General features: G+C 45.2%; 1 protein-coding gene across 1 annotated transcript in view; it reads left to right on the forward strand.

Annotated features, from left to right (window-relative positions):
- ARMH1 (armadillo like helical domain containing 1) overlaps positions 1-14,033 on the forward strand; it is a gene marked incomplete at both ends in the record, with an annotated part of 35,655 nt that extends 21,622 nt beyond the window's left edge. Inside the window, 6 exons of the mRNA XM_080691400.1 lie at positions 12,957-13,079; positions 13,150-13,222; positions 13,327-13,456; positions 13,525-13,602; positions 13,766-13,847; positions 13,915-14,033. Of these exons, the coding sequence (XP_080547526.1) occupies positions 12,957-13,079; positions 13,150-13,222; positions 13,327-13,456; positions 13,525-13,602; positions 13,766-13,847; positions 13,915-14,033 (605 nt within the window). The remainder of the gene's footprint in view (positions 1-12,956; positions 13,080-13,149; positions 13,223-13,326; positions 13,457-13,524; positions 13,603-13,765; positions 13,848-13,914) is intronic.
- Positions 14,034-15,804: the final 1,771 nt, after the last annotated feature.

Here is a 15,804-nt window from a genome sequence, read left to right on the forward strand (position 1 = left end):
GATTACAGAAGAGCACTACCACGCCCAGCTCGTTTACGCCCAGCTTGCTTATTCATTTATTTATCCAGTAAGAGTTGGCACAGGCTGGGCACTGAGTGTACAGCCAGCCCCGTCTCCTACAGCTCACACCAGCAGTAACAGCAGTCATCGCTGTGAGTGCCACGAGAGACGGAGAGCAGCCGCGTGCCAGGCACCCTGCCCAGCTCCCTAATCATCCCCTGCGCTCTGTAGAGTAGGTGCTGTTTCATCCCCAGTTTACAAACGAGTAAACTGAGGCACAGAGCAATTAAACAACCTAGCCAGAGACTTGAAATGGGAAATGGGAAAATTGCGGGTCCAGCCCAGGCAGTCTGACCTCCATGCACATCTCACCACCACAACACCCTGTCCCTCCAGGGCCAGCAGAACAGGACACCTTCATTTTTACCAGATTTTTGTTTTTATTTTAGGGGGGTATTTTATTAATTTTGTTTTGTTTTGTTTTGTTTTGGTGGTACTAGGAATTAAACCCAGGAGTGTTCTACCACTGACCTATCTCTCAGCCTTATTTATTTATTTATTTATTTATTTATTTATTTATTTATTGGAGTACTAAGTATTGAACCCAGGGGCATTCTACCTCTGAGCTACACCCCAACCTTTTTTTTTTTTTTTTTTTTTTTTGGTACTGGGGACAGAACTCAGGGGCATTCTACCTCTGAGCTACATTCCCAGCCATTCCCAGCCCTATTTTTTTTTTTTTTTTTTTTTTTTTGTGGTACTGGGGGTGGAACCCAGAGGCTTTCTACCTCCGGGTTATACTCCCAGACCTATTTTATATTTTATTTGGAAACAGGGTCTCACTAAGTTGCTGAGAACCTCACTAAGTAGCTGAGGCTGGCTTCAAACCTACGCGATCCTCCTGTCTCAGCCTCCTGAATGCTGGGATTACAAGCATACACCATTACGCCCAGCTCCCAAACCTATTTTTTATCCTCTATTTTGAAACAGGGTCTCATTAAGTTGCAGAGGGCCTCACTGAGTAGCTCAGGCTGGCTTTCAACCTGTGACCCTACCATCTGAGCCTCCCAAGTACTGGAATTACAAGGGTGCACCACCACATCCGACCCCTTATTTTTTATTTTGAAAGAGGGTCTCACTAAATTGCTGAAGCTGGCTTTGAACCTACCATCCTCCTGTGTCAGTCTCCCAAGTGCTAGAATTATAGGCAGCCACCATACCCAGGTCCAAGAGAATCTTTTAAGTATAAAACCCCTGGGCAAGGGGGCATTTGTTTCTGATTTCACAGCCCTTCCCCGGTACTGTCTCCCACAATGGAGACAGTGTTGACTCAGAGTGCCAACACACAGGTTGGTTGGATTGAGTGAACTTTGCCCAGAAGAGCAAGGAACAGGGCAGAAGCATCATAGTGACTCTTGACAACAAAACATGTCACCACAGTGCATAATTTTGATTACTTTGTTGCCTTCTACTTATTTATTTAGTTGGTAATATTTATTTATTGGTACTGGTGGTGAACCCAGGGGCATTATACCTGTGAGCTACACCCCCAGCTCTATTTTTTTTTTTTTTGAAACAGGGTCTTTCTAGATTGCTGTGGGCCTTCCTACTCCCTGAGGCTGTCCTCAAACCTGAAATCCTCTGGTCTCAGCTTTCCAAATACTGGGATTACAGGTGTGTACCACCACCCTGGATCCTCAGCTTTCTTTTATTTTGAAATAGGGTCTCAGTGAGACACTGTCTCAAAATAAAGAATAAAGCCGGCGTGGTGGTGCACACTTGTAATCCCCGCGCTTGAGAGGCTGAGACACAGGTTCGAAGCCAGCCTCAGCTACTTAGTGAGGCTCTCAGCAACTTAGTGAGACTCTGTTTCCAAATAAAATATAAAAAGGAGCTGGGCATGGTGGTGCACGCTTGTATTCCCAGCATTTGGGAGGCTGAGACCGGAGGATCACAGTTCGCAGACAGCCTCAGCTACTTAGTGAGGCCCTGTGCAACTCAGTGAAACCCTGTTTCAAAATAAAGAGAAAAAAAAATTGGGCAGGGGGTGTTGTCCCGTCCCGCGGGACAAGTAATTCGGGGGGCGAGGAGGACCCCAATCTGCAAATAAAAATGGGCGAGAAAGAGAGACGAGACCAAGTAGATAATTCCTATCAAGGTCTGTTTATTTCAGTGATAAGCGGTAGTTTATATGGAGAGTAGAAGAAGGAAGTAAGTGAGAAGGGGAGGAGGTAACAGTGTTGTAAAAATTCCTATGGTTACAGCTGCAGGCTCCTTCCAGTTATAGTTGATCGATATCGCTTCTCGAAAGGTCACATAGGCCTCCAGGAGGTGGGCTTAGTATTTTTCCAGTCTGCCACATTTCCCCCTTAGTTTTTTCATTAATGAAAGGTGGGAAAGGGAGGTCGGTAAAGCGCCTGTCTTAGGCTATGTGGTATGCCTCCAAGGTCAGTGTCGACTAGTGACAGAGCCCCTGTCTTAGGCTAAATGAGGTGCCCCCGATTCCAGCACCATAAACGGTGGGACTCTGGATCTCGGCCTCATTCTATTCCCGTCATTGGGTAACTCTGTAGCACCTAGCGACATGCCTCTGATCCTTGGTACCACAAAAATCCCGTCATTGGCAACTTTACAGCTTATGGCCTCCAGTTTTTATATTGTGAGCCCATCGTGACCAGAAGGGCGATCTGGCAGAGGTAAGTTTTGAAAATTGTAGGCCGTGAGTCGTGACCGGGATCGAGGTATGATCCTCTTCTTTGGTGGCTATTTGGTGATAATGCACGGAGACGGTGTTTTTGAAGGCGGAATCGACCTGTGACTTGACAAAGCGTGTTAGACGATTGAAGGCCCAGGGTCCAAATGATAAAAGTAAAAAAATACTCATGAGGGGACCTAGAAGACTGGGCAGCAAGGTAGAAAGCCAATGAGAGGAAGAAAACCAGTTTTGGTACCAAGATTCTTGTTTTTCGCGTTCTCTTTTTCTTTTTTCTAGGCTTTCTTTAACCTTTTCGATGCTATCTTGAACTAAACCTGTTTTATCTGCATAGAAACAGCATTCTTCTTTAAGAGCAGCGCAAAGTCCGCCTTCTTGTAAAAAAAGTAAATCTAAGCCTTGTCTATTTTGTAGCACTACTTCAAGATGAAGAGACGAGGGAATCTTTAAAATTTTCTAGCCCTTTTTGTAATTCTTGGATGTCTTTATCGATAGCTAGGCTGAGTTGAGCGTATTGTTGTTGAGAGGTAGTGAGTGAGGCAATGCCTGTTCCTGCTCCGGCAGCCCCTAGGCCGAGAACCACTGCTAAGGTTATAGCGGTAAGGGGTTCTCTTTTATGTCTGGGTAACAGGGTGCCTTTTTCCCAGAATCCTAAGAGATCCTCAGGTTGATGTATAGTAAGTTTGTGGAGCAATTGTATTATGATACAATATTCTTTATGGGCTAAGAAGGTAGCAGAAACAATATATGTGGTCAATCCACTGGTACAGGCTAAAAAGGTTCCTGTAGGAGTAGTATAATAAGTATAATTGGTCTCTACAATTATAGTATCATTACATATAGGTACTAATTCTTTTGGAGGGAGCATATTGGGTCCTAGGAGGCACGTGCCTATAACAGTCACCCTGTTTAATGTGATACCTTGCTGTCTAGGGGCCCATCTGAGATCATCAGCATTGGAGGTTTTATTAGGGGTTCCGAAAAGTGCAAATCCTTCATAAAAGGGTGGCTGGGAGGAATAGCAGACCCAGCATGTAGTAAATTGGGAGAGATTGGACTGATGTAGAGTTCGAATGGAGGCATTAACCATTTCTATAATTAAAAGAGCAGAAGATGGGGATCCTTGGGGCAGGGTTGGCTGGAAAATAGGAGTGACCTCAGGAGATATGGTAGATAAAAGAGGCATCTTTTTATTTTTATTAGGTTTATCAGGGTATGGATGTAAGGCAGTATTAGGTCCTATGGCGATAGGTCGTGTACGAGGAATTTCTTTAATAAGTTTTATTTTAAAAGTGAGGCCAAAGTCTTTATTGTCCTTATATAATCAAAGGCCCCATTCTGCTCCCCAGGGGGAAGCCCAATTAAAATTTTTGCCTTTTGATGTAAATGAAATGAGCAAGGGGTTACACCAGCCATGACGGGAGCTTGTTGAGGGACATTGAGAGATTAAGGGCTGTTCATCAGCAGAATAAACTTTTTTAGGGGGATATTTTCTTTTAACGGTTATGAGGTCCCAGGAGGAGCTAGGATTCCAGTATGTATCTCCAGTAGTCTCACATCCCCAGGAGGCACAAAAATAAGCTTCCTGGAAACCGCATTTATGATTTAGAGTACGATCTCTGTGGGTGGGTCCAGGACATATATATATATATTCCATCACAGAGAACAGCAAGGGTGGCTCTCCTTCAGGCATTACTACACCCAAGATTGGTGGTACTATCCTGTAATTCGGGGGCAGATGATAAGGGTAGAAAGGTGTTGGGTGTTCCCCAGTCGGGATGGCCTCCGAGGACTAGTTTACATAAGTCCACTTCTAATGGATTCCAAGAGGGAGAAGGACCAATGCTGGAGGAGGCAAGAACAATATCTCCTGCCTCATTGATAATAGTCCATGTATAATTAAATATTTGGTGGGGAGATGTTGCTAAAATAGGAGGTATACATACCTGAATAACAATTATTAGCCATTGTGCAGGAGGCATCGTTTTCAAGAGAGGAAATGCAGAAATTCTCAGGGATGGTTGTCTCTGGACGAATTATATGGTTTTATTAATCTTTCCGGGAGCCATCGGGCATTTTGATTTTTGGAGTCATATATGCATGCATATCCTTTGCCCCAGATTAGCACAGGATCGGGTCCCTGCCAATTGTGTGACAGAGGGTCCTTCCATAAGGCTTGTGCATAAGTTTGTGAAGTGGTAGGATGCTAAAAGCGATCTGCTGCCGATTTATTATTTTGGTCTACTGTTAAAAAATTTAATACAAAAAGTGCATGATTTAATAATAGTTTAGGATTTGTATTGAAAATATAAATGGATTGATGTCCGGTGCGGAGTTTATAAATCATATTTTTTAAGGTTTGATGAGCACGTTCGACAATGCCTTGTCCTTGTGGGTTATAAGGAATACCTGTTATATGTTTAATGTTCATTTGGGCACAAAATTGTTTGAATTTTTGACTAGTATATCCGGGTCTGTTATCTGTCTTAATAGTTTTTGGGAGAGGAATATAAGCTAGGCAGGAAAGAACATGATTAATTATATGTTTTGTTGCTTCTCCTGTTTGTAAGGTGGCACAAAGAAAGCCACTTAAAAGTATCTATGGATACATGTATGTATTTTAATTTTCCAAAGGGCGGATAATGTGTAACATCCATTTGCCAATATTCCCCAGGTATTAGTCCCCGAGGGTTGATGCCTAAATGTGGTTCAGGTAAAAATGTTAAACATCCCTTGCAGTGTTTGTTCTCTAGTGATGGCGAATTTTAGATGTAGAGTATTAGCATTAAGATGGTGAAGGGCATGAGCTTCTTGTGCCTTTTCAAGGGAAGGTTTTTCAGAGTTATACATAATGATTTGGGTCCAAAAGGAACAATATAAGCCACTAATGTTAGGGTGGTAGTAACTATTTTGAGAGCTCAAAATACAAATTCCATCTACTAAAATGAAAATAAACAAATTTAAATAATATAACAATAAAACAACAAAATATCATAATGCACATGGCCAAATCACATATACACTCACCCACTCAACCTCAGTCCCTAATCAAAGGGAGGGGAGAAAAACCAAATCTAGTAGGGAAGGCAATTCGGAGTCATTAATTAATAAACTATAATTTTATAAATGCTAAGCTCCTTACTTAAAGGTGAAGCCAAGCTTTTCATCAGCACACCAAATTATTACAAAATAACTTTAATCTTCACATGACTAAAAGTAATAAAATAGAGTGACTTCCCAAAAAATTCTAGAGTGAACCTTACACACAAGGGAATTGTCTACATGTGGATAGTAAGAACTGTGGAGATTTGGATCTGGTTATTATTAACCTTGTAAATGATAAATTTTTGCACAATTAGATGGAAAGGATCTAAAGCTTTTTCGTAGTGTGAATTCAGACAAACTCTGGTAAGTCTCCAAATTTTGATTAGAAGTTGGAGTGCTGAGTGATTTAAGAACCTGAAGCAACAGCATTTCTAAACAGTTCTTAAACTTGTTAGTCACCTCAGCTTCATGCATTAAATTTACTTAACTCTAAACACACAAGTTTTAAAGGAAAAGTTTCCATGAACTGAGGCTCCCAATTTTATGGCAAAAAGTAATCCTCTAGCCTTTATATCCATAGTATATCCCTGCTGGTGAACTTTAGTATTTCCTTTTAATAATCCATCTTCATCACATACCCAAAACATATCACAAACACTGTTTTGCAACTTATCACACACCTTCTGCAACGTGCTTTAACCTTCTTGTTTTATCCTGTTTCTTACTTTTAGACAATCTTGGGATAAAACTTACAACCAAACAAATTCCATCCATGCTTTATACCTTGCTTTAACCCTCTAACTTTTTATATGGTCCTTTGTTTTCCTTAGGGACAACCTTAGGACAAACCTCACAACATGCTTTCTTGGTCTCACAAAACCTCCTTTCTCTGTATTTACCAACATATAAATAAATACATCTATAGTCTCTCTAAATCTGCCTTTTGTTGTTACATATAAGCAAACCCAAAAAGAGCATACATTTAATGTTGTTCACATACCAGTAATCAAAAGAACCATTTAAAAGACTTAAGTGTTACTTTAAACCTCATGAAGTTAATAGCATTTTAAAGCATTGCATTTAGCATTTTTAATAAATGAACTATAAATTATATGGAAAATTAAGACATTAGATAGATATCATTAGCACCTTAAAACCTTAATTTTGCAAAAGGAGTAATATTAAAGACAAGGTATATCCTATTTGACCACATACCTTAAAACTGTTGTAAATTACCACAGAAATTCACGACATCATAAAAGCATCCCTAGTGTCTTAAAAGATTGATTTTTGTCAAAGAAAATAACTTTATTTAATCACTTCTCACAGGAGTCTAGTTGGACAACTTTTCTGAAGTAACCATTTTAGCTAAGACTAATTGAGATAAAATATCTTTGAGCAATAACTTTAGTGCAACCAGCAAAAGAAAAAAAAACACTTTGTTATCAGAGGAGCTGAATTTCCTAGTGTGGCTAAGAACGTAGAATGGAAGGTCATTTTAAACACCTCTGCAGGCTGAGTAAACAGATGGCTCAGGGCTGGCCTGAAAAGACTTCCCACCCTGGCTAACAACTGGACTAAATTACCTACCTGCCTTGGAGCTTAATTATCCAGGAAACCATATTTTAAAAACTCTAACACTTTTTTTTTTATCCTTATGTATTGAGATAGGTATAATTAAATGTAAAACTTAGACAATTCAGACCAAATTCAACTTAATAGCCATATAACCAAACCGAAGTGGAACACAGAGCAAAGGAGAGGAAATGAGGATTTACATAATAAGACGAAAATAGGTCAATCATTATTTACTTTGTAAAATTCTCATTTAAATTTTCCATGTTTTAAATGGGTATCACTTACAAAGTAGTCAATAGAGGTTAGGAGAACATAACAATACTCTCTATTAGAAAATATAACAAAAATATAGTTTTTTATAGTTTTATTCTCAAACTGTTCTCTGCAGTAAAATGTTTCACTCCCCTCTACAGTAGCTGTCATGAGAATCTTCTAGTGTAAATCCTGGATGTTCTATGAAGCATTTTTAAACTTCCATTGTTTACCCATAGTGATTCTCGAATTCAAGTTCTTTAAAAAAATCTAAATATACTTGTCAGATTATTTTATAATCTCCAAGAATTAGGAACTTAAGAGAACATTTTTAAAAGAAGTATCTACTACTATTACTAGTCAAGGAAACAACAAAAAGGTGGGTATAGGAGAGACTTTAACATTTTCTCCTATATACATCTTAACCATTCTAACAGTAAAAACTTGCATGAAAATTTAAGATCTGAGACATATTTTATATTTCATTTTACAAAATCAGAAATATTTATTTTGAAACAAGATAAGAAGACATGGTCTACCTGTCAGAAAACTACCACTCAGAAATATTTTGCATCCACAAAGCAGGCAAAACATAAAAACATTTAAATTTCACACTAAGCATGTTTAAGTGCTGAACATTTTTCATAAAATTTTAAGTCATCATCCAAAATGACTTATCTCTGTATAAAAACTGTTAACAACATTCAACATTTTTTTTTCTAATGCTCATGTGGCATGGTATCCTTTTTCTTAACTCTTATCCCTCTTTCTCTGAGAGAACACTTTAAGTCTCTGATAGAGACTGCTTCTTTAGACGAAGTATGGCCCATTTTGATAAATGGAACGACCGAAAAGACTTACCAGGAAGATATCGGTCCCACGAGCGATGAGGCGGTCTTCCACGAGAATGGGGCGCAGCTGCGTTCATCTGATGAGGGGTCGTTCGATGGGGGTCCGTTCCTCGAGTCCACGTTGGGCGCCACGTGTCCCGTCCCGCGGGACAAGTAATTCGGGGGGCGAGGAGGACCCCGATCTGCAAATAAAAATGGGCGAGAAAGAGAGACGAGACCAAGTAGATAATTCCTATCAAGGTCTGTTTATTTCAGTGATAAGCGGTAGTTTATATGGAGAGTAGAAGAAGGAAGTAAGTGAGAAGGGGAGGAGGTAACAGTGTTGTAAAAATTCCTATGGTTACAGCTGCAGGCTCCTTCCAGTTATAGTTGATCGATATCGCTTCTCGAAAGGTCATGTAGGCCTCCAGGAGGTGGGCTTAGTATTTTTCCAGTCTGCCACAGGGTGTAGCTCGGAGGTCAAATGCCTCTGGGTTCCATCCTCAGACCTGCAAAAAAAAAATATATATATATATGTCTGAAAGTGTGGCCCAGAGGTAGAAAGCCCCTGGGTTCCACCCCCAGGACCACCAAAAAATAAAAAATAAAAAAATAGGGCTGGTGGTATAGCTCAGAGGTAGAATGCCCCTGAGTTCCATCTCCAGTACCTAAAGAAAAAAAAAAAAAAAAGATGCTGCTGAATTTGGCTGCAAACCTGCAATCCTCCTATCTCAGCCTTTCAAGTACAAGGATTACAATCATGTGCCACCTGGCATGCGCCAGGCTATTGCCTGGGTTTTTTTTTTTTTTCGGTATGTGGGATTGTACCTCTGACCTACACCCCAGCCCTATTTTTTAGTCTTTTTATTTTTGAAACAGGGTCTCACTGAGTTGCAAAGGGCCTCGCTAAGTAGCTGAGTCTGTCCGCGAACCCCAATCCTCCTGTCTCAACCTCCCAAATTCTGGGATTACAAGTACGTGCAACATGCCCAGCTACTTGTTTTGTTTTTGAGACAGGGTCTTGTTATGTTTCCCAGGATGGTCTTGAACTCCGACCCAAGCAATCCTCTACCTCAGCCTCCAGAGAACCCGGGATTACAGGCCCAGGCTACTATGCCTGGTTTTAAAAATGTGTTTAGCCGGGCGTGGTGGCACACACTTGTAATCCCCGCGCTTGGGAGGCTGAGACAGGAGGATCGCACAGGTGTGAAGCCAGCCTCAGCTACTTAGTGAGGCTCTCAGCAACTTAGTGAGACCCTGTTTCCAAATAAAGTATAAAATTGGTCTGGGAGTATAGCCCAGAGGTAGAAAAGCTCCTGGGTTCCACCCCCCAGTACCACTAAAAAAAAAAAGTGTTTAATGTTTTAACAATGGTCTTTGAACAGGATATGGCGAAAGGTAGATCAGATGCACAAGAATCAGAGATAGGATATAATCGGTCAGGAAGATGCTTGATTCTGATCTCCTCCCTAGAACCATGCAATTTGCCACATCTCTTACTGGTGTCTTACTAGAAAAGAACCCAAACCTCTATGGAAGCGCAATTCTCACAAGTCACCAGAAGGTGGCAATCTTGTCTGGAAGTGCTGCATAAAAAGTAGGAATCCAGTTTTCAAGGTTCTGGAAGCAAAGAGTAACTGTAGTTTGTGGTGCATGCCTGTAATCCCAGTACTTCAGAGGCTGAGACAAGAGGATCACAGGTTCAAGGCCAGCCTCAGCAAGATAGCAAGACCCTGTTTCAAAATAAAATAAGAGCCGGGCATGGTGGCACACGCTTGTAATCCCAGTATTTGGAAGGCTGAGACAGGAGGATCGTGGCCAGCCTCAGCTACTTAGTGAGGCCCTTTGCAACACAGTGAGACCCTGTTTCAAAATAAAGAATAAATAATATAGTTAGGGGTGTAGCTTGGAGGTAGAATGCCCTTGGGTTCCATCCCCATTACCACAAAAATAAAAAATAATAAATAAAAAATAAAATAAATAAATAAAATAAGCCAGACATACTGGCACATGCTTGTAATCCTAGTACTTGGGAGGCTAAGACAGGAGGACTGCAGGTTCACCATCAGCCTCAGTTACTTACTGAAGCCCTTCACAATTTAGTAAGATCCTGTAAGATCCTGTTTCTTTCTTTCTTTCTTTCTTTTTTTTTTTTTTTTTTTTTTTTGTGGTACTAGGAGTGGAATTCAGGGGCTTTCTACTTCCGGGCTATCCCCCCAGACCTATTTTATATTTTTTAGTTGGAAACAGGGTCTCACTAAGTTGCTGAGAGCCTCAGAAGCTGAGGCTGGCTTTGAACCTGTGCGATCCTCCTGTCTCAGCCTCCCAAGCGCGGGGATTACAAGCGTGCGCCACCATGCCCGGCCTAGATCCTGTTTCAAAATAAAAAATAAAATAGGGTTGGGAGTGTACTTTGGAGGTAGAACACCCCTGAGTTCAAGCCACGGTACCACACACACACACACACACACACACACACACACACAGAGCTGGGTATGGTGGTGCACACCTATAATCCCAGTACTTGGGAGGCTGAAACAGGGGTATCACGGGTTCAAGGACAACCTCAGCAAGTTAATGAAACTCTTAGCAACCTAGGGAGACCCTGTTTCAAAATAAAAAATAAAACGGAGCTGGAATTTAGTTTGAAGGTAGAATGCCCCTGGGTTCAGCCACTAGTACCAAAAAAGAAAGTTAGGAAGAAAGAAAAGAAAGGTAGAGAAAACAGGTCAGGCACAGTGGTGCACACTTGTAATGTCAGTGGTTGGGAGGCTAAAACAAGAGTATCACAGGTTCAGGTTCGAGAACAGCCTTAGCAAATGGTGAGACTCTCATCAACCTAGTGAGACTCTCTTTCCAAATAAAAATTTTTAAAATGGAGGTAGGGGTGTAGCTCAGAGGTAAAATGTTCTGGCTTCAATTCCCAGTTCCTCAAAAAAAGGGAGGACAAAGGTGAGCCAGGCATGGTGGCACATGCCTATAGTACCAGATCCGGAGGCTGAGACAGGAGGATCGCAGTTTGCGGACAGCCATAAAAATCCCAAGTACCGGGGTTACAAGCGTGCGCCACCATACCCAGCCCCAGCCCTTTTTATTTCTATTTTGAAACATGGTCTTGCTAGGTTGCTGAGAGTCTCAGTACTTGCTGAGGCTGTCCTCAAACCTGTGAGCCTCCTGCCTCACTCTCCTAAGAACTGATGTTAAAGGCGTGCACCACCACGCCTAGCACAAGGAAACGTTTTTAATAGGAACAAGAGTGTGTCTTTGTTGTCCCTGTCTTCCAGGTATTGGCTGGTCCCCAGGCCTGTGGTGCCTTTGCACCTGCCCCAAACCTTTCTTCCATTGTGGATAATTGTCCCAAACATATTCTTATTGAGTAAATCCCCTGACAAGGAAATAAGCTAATTATCACCACGCAGACTCTGGTTATAATTCTCCTGTGACTACACTGCATTTTAGGATGCAAATGAACTAAGCAGGGAACAAGAACCCTGAACTCCTTCTCCTCTAGCAACAAATGGAGAGAGAGGCGCTGCACCTGACCCTGAGCTGGGCGAGCACGTGTCCAAGTCCTCCCTCCACTAGCCAGCGCCTGGTGGACCATGGCCTGCCATCCCACCCGCCTCCTAACTGCCCAGTTGGATCCTCTCTGTTCCTCCCCAAAATGCCCAGCCTTCCCCGGCTTTCCAAAGGTCCTGTCCCCTCCACTGACCCCTTTTGCTGCAGTCACCACATTATCACCGCCTGCCTGTCTCTACTGGTTGAGTGAATGGACTCACCCTGGTATTCCCAACGTCCCACGCCACGGGCATCCAAGTGCAGGCCCGGGGCATGCTGGGATGAATGAATGGCAGGAAATGCCCCCTTGATAGATTCTAGTCATCTCCTCCTTCTGAACCATATCTTGCCCTTCTTTGGCTTCTGCCACCTCCCAGCTGTGTGTGTGTGTGTGTGTGTGTGTGTGTATGTTATTATTGGGGGGTGCTGGGAATGGAGCCCAGGGGCGAGCTACATCCCCAGCTCTATTTTTTATTTAGTATTATTATTTATTTTTTTGGTGGTGGTACTAGGGATGGAACCCAGGGGCATTCTACCTCTGAGCTACACCCCTAGCCCTATTTTTTATTCTTTATTTTGAAACAGGGACTCACTGAGTTGCAAAGGGCCTCACTAAGTAGCTGAGGCTGAGGCTGTCCTTGAACCGGGATCCTTTCAGCCTTACAAAGGCTGGGATTACAAGCATGCGCCACCACGCCCGGTTTTTTCTTTATTGTGAAACAGGGTCTCACTAAGCTATGGAGCTGAGGCTGGCATCTTCCTGTCTCAGCCTCCCACGTACCGGGATTACCAGTGTGCGCCACCAGTGTGCGCCACCACGCCTGGCCTCCTCCCCCTCTTTAAGGGTCAGCTCCAAGGGGGCTGACTGAGGCTTCGCCCTCCAGCCGCTGAGCAGGAAGAGGCACAGGACGGGCCGACGTGAGCCAAGTGGAGGGAGCCACTAGTTCGGGTGTACCCTCCAGCGCCTCTTCCTTCCCCAGCCATCGAGCTGATAAAGGACCTGGCCAACTACGACGTGCGCAAGCAGCTGCTCAAGGGCCTCGTGGCACTGCTGATACCGTCGGTCAAGGAGACCTCCAAACTGCAGCCCAAGATCCTCACCGGTAGGAGCCGGCGCGGGGCGGCCGGGCTGGGGGAGGCGGCCGCCGGCCTCACTGCCGCTCGCTCCCGCAGACTGCAGGGTTCTCCAGCTCACCGCCCACCTGCCAGTGTTCCTGCAGCAGGCGGCGGCCGCCAAGGCCATAGGGTAAGCGGGCAGGGGCGTGGGGGCTGCGGCGGGCCGGGGCGCCCCTGGGCACCCGAGGACCCCCGGCACGGCCCAGCGTGCCGCAGCCTGGTTCCCGCGCCCAGGGTGCTGGCGCGCCGCGACCTGAGCACGGCGGAGGAGATGCTGCACATGCGCGTGGTGCACAGCCTGATGGCCGCCATGGGCAACACGGACCACAGCAACAGCCAGCGGCTGGCCAGCTGCACGCTGGAGGTGAGCGGCCGGCGGGCGCGGGGGGCGGCGGTCCCCGCACACGCGTCACCGCCGCGCCCCGGCCGCAGTTCTTCGTGCAGATCTTCCCGGTGGTGGAGGAGCACGTGCGCAAGTCCATGGGGGAGGAGCTCTACCAGCTCTTCCTGGTGAGTGCGCCCGGCCCGGAGCAGAGGGGTCCCCCGGGCGGGCGCCAGGTCCTGGGTGGGGTCCTCCACCGCGTCAGGCTCCACTCCGCCTGCAGCTCCCCTTTGCCCTAGCCCGAGACACACCGCCCTGAAACCCCAGCCCGGACCTCGGTCCTCTCCGCAGAAACACGGTGAGGACTTGTACATGAAAATAGATAGCATCCAGGCGGACATCCTGGCGGCCAACGAGGTCAACGTCACCAAAGGTGAGCGGGGACCAGGGCACCGGGCTGCAGCCCGCCCCGCCCGCTCACACCGCCCCTGCCCCCGCAGCTCTGTACCTGCCCAACAGCACCAGCAGGAACACGAGCTTCATCTTTAACCCCGATGAAGTTAGTCAGATGGCCTACAGCACGCACTTCCTGAACGCGGATGCCGACCCGATGGAGTGACAGATCTGGGCAAAGCAGGAGGCCTGCGCGGAGAAGCCTGGCCGCAGGGATCAGGTCAAACCCACGGCCGGGCCGTGTGGAGGCCGGGTCAGATGTGCTGCAGGGGTGTGGGGGGGGGGGCTGACCAGAAGAGTCCAATAAAGTCTTACTGTCTTCCTGTTCTGTGCTTGCGTGGAGCTGGGAGGAGATGAAGTTAAGAAGCAGATCCCGGCTGGGTGCATTGGCCCAGGCGAAGGCCAAGGCAGCAGGTTTGCAAGTGCAAGGCCAGCCTGGGCAACTGAGGAGACTTTGTCGCAAATATAAAATTCATAAGTGGAGCATGGTGGTGCACGCTTGTAATCCCAGTACTTAGTAGGCCAAGACAGGAGGATCGCAGGTTCGAGGCCAGCCTCAGCTATTGAGTGAGGCCCTCCACAACTTAGTGAGACCTTGTTTCAAAATAAAGAATAAAAGCCGGGTGTGGTGGCGCACACTTGTAACCCCAGCATTCAGGAGGCAGAGACCGGAGGATTATGATTCACGGACAGCCTCAGCTACTTAGTGAGGCCCTTTGCAACTCAGTGAGACCCTGTTTCAAAAATTAGGGTTAGGGTTGTTGCTCAGAGGTAGAATGCCCCTGGGTTCTATCCCCAGTATCGCAAAAACAAAAACAAAAAATAGGGTTGAGGGCATAGATTGGAGGTAGAATGTCCCTGGGTTTAATTTCCAGTATTGCCAAAAAATAAAATAATATAAAAATCATTAAAAAGGGCTGGAGCCGGGTGTGGTGGCACACACCTGTAATCTCAGTACTCTGGAGGCTGAGACAGGAAGATTGCAGCGTCAAGATCAGCCTCAGCCAGTTAGTGAGATTCTCAGCAACCTAGCAAGACCCTATTTCAAAATAAAAAGGCTAAGAGTATAGCTCAGTGGTAGACTGCATGCCTATCAGGCAAAAGGCTCTGGATTCAATCTCCAGCTACACACACACACACACACACACACGCACCAGATGTGGAGAGAAGGGTCACCAACACCCTCAAAAGTTGAAGGGCAAGTTGGGCGTGGTGGCGCATGCTTGTAATCCCCGCGCTTGGAAGGCTGAGACAGGAGGATTGCACGGGTTCGAAGCCAGCCTCAGCTACTTAGTGAGGCTCTCAGCAACTTAGTGAGACCCTGTTTCCCAATAAAGTATAAAAAATAGGTCTGGGAGTATAGCCTGGAGGTAGAAAAGCCCCTGGGTTCCACCCCAGTACCACAAAAAAAAAAAAAAGAAAAAAAAGTTGAAGGGCATAGCCTCAACAGTGAGGACACCTTGGCCCACTGTGGTGCCCACTTTCCTCCAGGACGTCATCTCCACCTGGCTTTTCTCCTACCTCTCTGTTTTTTTGTTTTTTGGGTCTGGAGATGAAACCCAGGGGCATTTGACCTCTGAGCCACACCCCCTGCCCTATTTTATATTCTTTGTGTGTGTGTGGTGCTGGGGATAGAACCCAGAAGCTTTCTACCTTTGGGCTATACTCCCAGACCTATTTTCTATTTTATTTGGAAACAGGGTCTCACTAAGCTGAGGCTGGCTTTGAACCTCTGCAATCCTCCTGCAGTTCCCCCAAGTACTGGGATTACAAGCATGCGCCACCATACCCAGCCTTATTCTTTATTTTGAAACAGGGTCCCACTAAGTTGCGAAGGGCCTAAGTAGCTGAGGCTCTCTGCAAATGGTGATCCTCTGGTCTCAGCCTCCCGAATACTGGGATTACAAACTTGTGCCACCACGTCCAGCTCCTCTGTG

Source organism: Muscardinus avellanarius (assembly GCF_963383645.1).
Source record: "Muscardinus avellanarius genome assembly, chromosome: 3".
NCBI lineage: Eukaryota > Metazoa > Chordata > Mammalia > Rodentia > Gliridae > Muscardinus > Muscardinus avellanarius.